The following is an 8,943-nucleotide window of genomic DNA, read 5'->3' as shown; positions in this document are numbered from 1 at the left end:
AAGTTCCGAACTAAAAATAAAGAGCTAAAACCCCAAAGCAGAACCTAACACCTCTGAAAACCATCCTTTCCCCACTCCAGTCCCTTCCTCTGGTGTTGGCTGGTCTTAGTCCCCACCCGCGCTCCTCCCCTGAAAGCCTGTGGAGCAAGACTGCCCAATCAGTTCTGTTAGATGTTTCCTCCGCCCACCTAGAGCCTGGGCTCCACGCCTCTCCGCCCCGCCCCCTCAGACCCCGCCCCTCAGACCCCGCCCCTCAGACCCCGCCCCCTCAGACCCCGCCCCTCGTGCATTCGGTTGGCTTTTCCCACCCACAGCAGTGTGTGACGAGTGGTGGAGCCGGGAGGAGTCTATTGCGCACGCTGGTGCCGGGCAATCGGCGAGAGAAAGGTCGCCGCCCTGTGCTAGAGGCTATGAAGCGCGGCGTTCGGCGGGAGCGTTGCCGGAAGCGGAAGCTCGGGGGGCGGTCCAAAGGGGGCGCGGAGCCCGCGGCGGTTAATTCTTTTTACAGAGTGGCTTCGCATCCCTGGTTCTGGGATTTCCTTAGGCTGCGAGAAATGGTTAGGTCTGGATCCCGACCGAGCCAGGTGAGGGTTGTGGATCCGAGGAGTCCACTGTGTGGGTGGCGGGGACTTGAGGGGACTCTGGCAGGGGGCGTGTAAAACTGCTTGGGGGAAAAAAAAAACCCAAGACGGCGCGGCGGCTCTGAAAATGATGAGGCTGGGTAGTGGGGGACCCTTGGTCCTCCCATCCTAACAGCGATTCTGTCGGTAGATGCAAGTCGCCTCAGCCCTCCAGAGCTCAGGCCGGCTTTGAGGTCGGGCCAGGTTCGAGTTCTAGCTTTCGCCGCTGGTCGAGTGACTTGACTTAATGTCTCCCTGCGTGTGTAAATCGTCGCATCAGATCCAGCTCCTGGGTTTTTCCACTATTGCCATTGTTAGCTCATCTTCCATGACTAATTTTTTTTTTTTTTTTTTTTTTTTTGTGGTGGTGCTGGGGATTGAACCCAGGTCCCTGTGTATGCTAGGCAAGCACTCTACCAACTGAGCTATATCCCCAGCCTTCCATCGCTATTGCTGACATTTTTTTTTTTTTTAAAGTTTCCCGGTTAGTGTCTCAAGTATACGTTCCTCGTTGTAATACAATGGTCTGCTTAAAATCCAACACGGGAGCTCATTTTTTTGCAAAGTGGATCCTGTTCTTTGGTGTGGGAACACTGCCATGTTTTATACTTTTCAGCCTCCTTTCCCAATCCAGTCAAGTTCAAAACTACGTAATCCCAGTGCTCTGGGCCTTTTCACATTCTGGTCTGTGTAGAATGACCTTTTAAGACTGACATCACCGCTTTGCATCTTCTGGTCCTCAACTCACGGACCATCTGTAGAACCCTTACCTTACACCCTAGCATCCTCCATTGGTTGGGTACTCTTCAGCCCCCCATTTATATCCTTAATAACTTATCAAACCACTTTTCAGGCTGGCTATGTTGGTAGTCTGCCTCTGCTTCTACACTATTTTTTCTCCATATCTTCAAGGTCAAGGACAGCACTTGGCATATTGTATATTTTCAGGGATTGAATCAATTATTTCTCAGACCCTTTGCTCAGGTTGATCTTCCCTTAACTATATAAAACTTTATTTGGTTTTGTTTTTGGTGTTCCTTCATTTATCAAAACTACTGTCTTCCCCATTAATGTGAATCTTGCACCCTTTTTTCGAGATTTGGCTTGAAACTAGAAGTGTGAATACTTCTAGACCAGCCCACTTTTACAGATTTTTTTTTGAATGAACTCAGATATTGAATGAATGAACTCATATATTGAATGAATTCAAAATATGTGCATTTAGCAAGGATGAAAAATAAGGTTTTGATATTCACAATAATCAGATTCAGATTCCAGTTCTGCCACTATTGTGATGATGGTAAGCAAAGTACTTTTTGCTTCTTTGAGAATCCTAACCTTTTGCTATTAAATAGGTGTAAAATTCTGCTTCAAGGAATTGGGGAGATGAAATAAGAAAATCTGGTAAAATATCTGCCACACAAATGACATATGTATCCAATAGATTTTAATTCCCCAAACACCTAGTTTGTTATCATCCTGATGATAACTAGCATTCATTATGTGGCAGGTACTACTATGAGAGTTTTTATATATTACATATAATAACTCATTTAATTTTTATACTAGCCTTATGAGGTAAATAATGTTATCTTCTCTGTTTTATAAATAAGGAGATTGAGGGATGGAGAATTCAAAAACTTCCCAACTAACTAATTACACAGCTGGTAGACTGTGGAAACAGTATTCAGACTCGCATAGCCAGAGTCCATTCTTTTAAACATTATACTATTTTTAGATGTATGACTTTAGACAAGGTAAATTTCTCAATTTTAGGTTTATACAGAAATAATGGCAGGGAGTTCATTAAGTGGAAAGGCTTTAATATAACCAGTTATTCTACAAAGGTAATGCTATCTTGTACTTGGTAGGAAATATGGGGATGATTAAGAAAAGCTTATATTCTCATATAGAAAAATTAAAAGTTTAATGAAAAGTAGTGGAAGTAAGTGTGAAAACAAACTGATTAGCTGCTGTATTATGATTTGGGACACTCCTAAGTGCAGTTTTGCAGTTTGTAGCAAGGGCATTAAACTGCTAATAACCTTTTCCAAAGAAATTATGATTTTAATCCTAAATATAAAAAGGCTATTTTCAGTATATAGAAAGGATTGTTCCAGGTTTGATTTTTAAAATATTTTTATTTTATTTATTTTTATGTGGTGCCAAGGATCGACCCTAGTGCCTCATACATGCTAGGTAAAGGCTCTACTGCTGAGCCACAGTCCCAGTCCTCCCAGGTTTTTTTTTTAATATTTTTTTTAGTTGTAAATTGACATAATATCTTTTTATGTAATTATTTTTATGTGGTGCTGAGGATTGAATCTAGTCCCTCATACCTGTGAGGCAAGAGCTCTGTCACTGAGCCTCAGCCCTAGCGCCCAGTTTGATTTTTTAAAATATATATTTTTTTATTATTGTAGATGGACAGAATGCTTTTATTTTATTTGTTTATTTTTTATGTGGTGCTGAGGATTGAACCCAGTGCCTCACACATGTCAGGAAAGCACTCTGCTGCTCCAGCCCCCCAGGTTTGATTTTTAATTATCAAAGATGTGAAGCAAATCAAGGACATATTATATTACTTCTACTCAAGGGAACATTACCATTAACTTTTTTTAAAAAACTTATTTTTAGTTACAGATGGACACATATATTTTATTTTCATGTGGTGCTGAGGATCGAATCCAGTGCCTCTTGCATGCTAGGCAAGCGCTTTACCTCTGAGCCATAACCCAGCCCACCATTAACTTTTTTGACTGTTAATATAGAAAAAGATTCAAAAGCTAAAAAAAAAAAATTCAAAATTACAAGTATCTAGTCATTATGACTCAGTAAAAAATGCATAGGAGAAAGACTGGAGGCCCTGATAGCAAAGAGCACATTTAGTACCTAAATCTTGGTTTCTAAATACTGAACACAAAACAAAGTGTTGGTGAGGATGTTGAGAAATTAGAACATGGATAGCTATTGCTGGGAATATATATGGTACAGCTGCTATAGAAAAGTATGAAGTTTCCTTAAAAGAACTAAATAGAACTCTTATAAGGTCTAGCCAATTCTACTTCGTGGTATTTATCTTAATTGAAATCAGGATCTTAAATAGATATTTACACTGGTATTCATTATTCACAATACCAAGAAGTAGAAACAATCTACATGTTTATCTATAGATGAGTGGATAAAGGAAATATGGCATATACATACAGTGAAATCTTTTTCAGCACTGAAAAAGAAGGAAATCCTGCCATATGCAATAACAAGGATGAATCCTGAGGACATTCTGCTAAGTGAACTAAGCTAGCCCAGGACAAATACTGAATGATTCAGTACTGCATGATTCCACTCATATGAGGTATCTAAAGTAGTCAGGGTGTAGGCCAAATAAAATATACAGGAGTAGAGTAGAATGGTGATTGCAGAGGTTGGGGCAAGAGGGAAAGAGGGACTTGCTATTCAGTAGGTATAAAGTTTTGGTTTTGTAAAATGAATAAGCTCTAGAGATCTAACCAACATTGTGCTTATAGTTACCAATGCTGTATTTTGTTAAGGTAGATCTCATATTGAATATACTTAAGACAGTCTAAAAAAGAGATGAGCTTGGTTGTAAAAAGGTAAGGAACAGTTCAAAAAATGATGGGGACTTGTTAAAATTAAGAAGGAACCAACTTGAAGAGGCTCCCACTACTAAATCTGGCATATTTTGATCATTATAACTAATAATAATAGATCATAACCCACTGAATGAAATATGAATCCATGAGCCTACATTCAAATGAACAAGAAACAAGGAAAAATTCTTCCCTAAATAGTTCTACATTTATTAGTTGAAATTCAACTAATAAATGACAATTAATAAATGTAGAAGGAATGATGTTAAAAAACTAACCATTTAGGAAGGCTGGGCATGGTGGCACACACCTGTAATCCCAGTGGCTGGAGAGGCTGAGGCAGGAGTACTGCCAGTTCAAAGCCAGCTTCAACAACTTAGCGAGGCCCTAAGTAACTCAGTGAGACTCTGTCTCTAAATAAAATACAAAGGAGAACTGGAGATGTGGATCAGTGGTTATGTGCCACTGGATTCATTCCCCAGGTACCAAAAGGAAAAACAAAAACAAAAACAAAACCTCACTATTTGGAATTGGACATAACTTTCCTTTGTTATGAATTCATATATGATTTCATGACCAGTGTAATGGCACATCATGTACAACCACAAGAATGGGAAGTTATACTCCATGTGTGTATAATATGTCAAAATACATTCTACTATCATATAACTAAAAAGATCAAGTTAAAAATAAAAAATTTTAAGAAATCACCATTTGACAATTTAGTGAACCGAGAGTCCTCAGTGGATGCTAAATTGGGTGGAAGTTTGATGATTGGATATCTACATAGTGTCTAGATATTTCCCCATAAAATGCTTAATAATTGCAAAGGTAAAAATAGTAACTTTACAGTGAAAAACCTGGCAGACACGTTGTTTTAAAAAATATTTTTATAGATGGACACAATACCTTTATTTTATTTGTTTATTTTTTAATGTGGTGCTTAGGATTGAACCCAGTGCCTCACATGTGCTAGACAAGTGCACTACCACTGAGCCACAACCCCAGCCCGAGACACTGTTTTAAATAATCAGTTTACATAGCCAGTGGTAGGACAAACTGACATCACATGTCTGCTCATACTGTATTGAAAATGATATGTTTGACTTTGTAGTATTTCTGCCCAAAATGACTTTGTAGTATTCCTGCCCAAAATGCATAACCTAGTTTGATCCTGAGGAAACGTCACAGACATCTAAACTCCTAGATGGAAATTCTACAAACTAACTGGCCTCTACTCTGAATATATCAGGGTTATAAAGGACAATGAATGGCTATCCAGGGAACTATTCCACATTAAAGGAGACCTAAGGGCTATGGCTATGACAGTTTAATGCAAAATATGATTCTGAATTAGCTATGGATCAGGTTTTTTTCTGTAGAGGGCAGTATTGGGATAATTGGCAACATGCAAATAAGATCACAGGTTGTAATACTATATCAATGTTAATTTCCTCGTTTTGATAATTATATTAGAGAATGACCTATTCTATATTTAGGTATATATGTGTGTGTATTATATGCACATAAATATATACTTATATATATTTATTTATATTATTTTGTACCAGGGATTGAACCCAGGGGTGCTTAATCACTTAGTCACATCTACAGCCCTTTGTATATTTTATTTTGAGACAGGGTCTCACTAAGTTGCTTAAGGCCACACTAAATTGCCGAGACTGGCTTTGAACTCATGATCCTCTTGCCTTAGCCTCCTGAACTTCTGGGATTAGAGGCATGTGTCACCACACCTGGCATATTTAAGCATATTATGTCTGCAGTTACTCTGAAATGGTTCAGACAAGAAATAATGTTGTATTTACATATTGAGAATATGGCAAATGTAGTAAAATGTCAGAATTTGTGGAATCTGATTGAAGCATATATAGGACTTCTTTGTGCTATTTCAAAATAAAAAAATACCTCCACGAATTGGGAGGAAATGTTCAATATGAGAGATACTCTTTTGGAGTGTTTTTCTTAAGGGTAATTTTCTTTACCAGATTTTTCTTTTTAGTCAGTGTTTTTCTTTTTAAGAAATATTTTGTAGATAATCATATAATTATGCCATACATTTATTTCAGACAGTGTATTTTTTCCATTTAATTTTGAAAGGCAGTAAATGTGGTAATTGTTTTCAGAATTGATCTGGGGCATAGCAGCATCATGGGTTGGATTTGTATCATTATTCCAGCCAGGACACCAACACAGATATAACAAAGGGAAAGACCTGAGTGTGATGCAGGCTGTGTTACATGGCATTGTATTTTCTATGATGTTGATTTTTCACTGTGGGGTTTATGACCCTCCATCGTATTCCAAGTTATCTTAAAAGGTATAACTATTATCAACCCATTTTTTTTAAAAAAGTATTCTCATTAGAAGGGGGAGTACATATTTAAGCAAATAATAGAATACAACTTCAGAAAGTTTGGTAGTTACTGCACAGAGCTATCTTGGGATGAAATATGTAAACGTGTCAAGACAAATCACAAATGAAACTGCCAGCAGTACCTCTATCTAGAGGATGGAATAAGGGGGAGAGGATTAGGGACTTTAATGTCTTTAAATTATATTTGAAAGATTATATTTATCTGATATGTATTTATTAATGTATGCCATAGAAAGTTCCCCTCTTACTCTATCCCGCAGATATCCTGTTTCTCTCTCTGGAAGTAACTATACTTAACTGTTTTCTTGCATAACTTCGAAGTTATTGGGTACATATAAAAGCAAATGCATGTTTTTCCTTTTGTTCTACATAAAAGGTAGCCTACCTATGTTACTTTTAAAATAAAACCTTTTTGAAGAACCAACATTGCTATATTAGTTTAAAAAGAAAGATTGAAAGAATGAGATGTAGATAAAGAAGAAGGGTAGTTTTTATGTGCTGGTCCTTATTAGACCTTCTAAGTAATTTGGATAAATGGAACCAGAGTTATAAACTCTGTCCTATATCTTGAAGTATTAAGTTTCAAAGAATTTGGGAAATGTAGAACATGTTCAGGGATTATGAGTATAGTTCCAACTTAATTGTATTAGGTTTGAAATGATATCTCAGTTTTCAGCCTAAATAAGCATAAGGAACAAACACATGTGTTGCTTGCTTCACATTTTATGTAGAGCAAATTTATTGTAAAGTGTTAAATTATAATTTTGGATTTTTAGGATATCTCATTTATTTAAAAAAAATGAATGAATACTGCACATATACTATGGAATATTCAGCCTTATAAAGGAAGGAAAATTTTTATATATGATACAACATGGATGAAGCTTTAAGACATTATACTGTATAATTTCACTTATATGAGGTCTCTAGAGTAGTTAAATTTATATAAAGTAGAATATGGTGGTTTCAAGGAGTGATGAGAAGAGAGGATGGGAACTTACTGTTTGGTAGGTACAGAGTTTCAGCTTGGGAAAATGGAAAAATATGAATAACATTTCAGGTCTTGTTAAGATAGCATATTGAAAATATGATGGAAAAGTATTTGTATATCTACTATAATATAATACATTATATCATAGGTGTTATCTTCAGGAAGGAACTCTGGATCTGCTAAATTAACAAATGGAAAGAAAGGGTAAGTACAGAAAGAAGTTTATAACTTCAGGAAATCTCAAAGTTTTTAGAGCTTTGGGCTGGATTGCATTTTCCCTATTCCAGAAAACTAGATGCACCTCTTCCTTTACATCCTCTGGGGAATAACTTTTCAAATCTACCCAGGTCAATCATTATAGTGTTTTAACAGTCTTTCCAGTCTTAATAATGTCCTATTCATGTTATATATTGTTAGGCAAGCCTTCTTTACAACCTGTGGTGGAAAGAAAATGACTATTTACTAACATATTTTGAGGGGGAAAAATTGTATTATTTATAACACTGTTAATCTTGTTTTCTAGGACCCATTTAAGAAAAATATCACGTTTTAATGCAAATTCTGGCTATCCCACTCATTCTGATTCAGAAAGTCAGGTAAGATTAGACCGAACAGCTATAATACACACTATTTTACTTAGCCTTCAGGTAAAAGCCTAGAAATGGAAATAAAATACAAAGGTAAAGTATAAATTGCCTTGAGGAAATAGGAAGGCTATTGCTTTAAAACATGTTTTCTACCAATAATAAATTGCTTATAAAGAATTTTATTTAAAGTTGCATAATACATATTTTTTTCTATGCACTATAATTTTATATACAAATGTATTTTAAATGACTTTCTCCTTACAGACTGAAACTATACAGGGGCTTGATGGTTGTGCTTCTTTGCTGCGGGACATTTTGAGAAATGAAGATTCAGGTTTTATTTTTGTTTAATGCTTCTTCCCTGATCACCTTTTCTCAATTAAGTAACTTTTATAAATGCTAAAAAATTTTGTTTTAATTATTCATAGCTTCAGAAACAGCGTATTCAGAAAATAGATGTAACTCCAGACCTTTAGAAGGCAAAAAATGTGGATCTAAAAAGAAAGGACATGAGAAACATATTTTTCCTTCAGTAGTCTGGAAGGAAACATGTAAGCATTTTTTTTTTTGTTATTAAAGATAATCCTTAATTCTGGAGATTTGATAAATTATCAGGAGTATGCAGTTTTCTTTTATTTAAATAATGTATTTTTATTTAAGTATATGTGTGCGTTTGTGTTTCTCACTATAAAGCTTAGTAGTCACTTTGTTTATTGTTACTTTTCTAAGTAGAAAAGTA

At 36.2% G+C, this 8,943-nt stretch overlaps 1 protein-coding gene across 1 annotated transcript in view; it reads left to right on the top strand.

The window, feature by feature from the left end:
- Positions 1 to 483: 483 nt before the first annotated feature.
- The window catches only part of Ccdc14 (coiled-coil domain containing 14), a 57,411-nt gene continuing 48,951 nt past the window's right edge, over positions 484 to 8,943 (top strand). Inside the window, exons 1-5 of the mRNA XM_026395618.2 lie at positions 484 to 584; positions 7,766 to 7,821; positions 8,141 to 8,213; positions 8,469 to 8,538; positions 8,633 to 8,755. Of these exons, the coding sequence (XP_026251403.2) occupies positions 555 to 584; positions 7,766 to 7,821; positions 8,141 to 8,213; positions 8,469 to 8,538; positions 8,633 to 8,755 (352 nt within the window). The 5' untranslated portion in view covers positions 484 to 554. The remainder of the gene's footprint in view (positions 585 to 7,765; positions 7,822 to 8,140; positions 8,214 to 8,468; positions 8,539 to 8,632; positions 8,756 to 8,943) is intronic.

The sequence above is a fragment of the Urocitellus parryii genome, chromosome 2, assembly GCF_045843805.1.
Source record: "Urocitellus parryii isolate mUroPar1 chromosome 2, mUroPar1.hap1, whole genome shotgun sequence".
Classification (NCBI taxonomy): Eukaryota; Metazoa; Chordata; class Mammalia; order Rodentia; family Sciuridae; genus Urocitellus; species Urocitellus parryii.
Note: the sequence above shows the minus strand (reverse complement) of the source record. Positions and strands in the feature narration are given on the sequence as shown.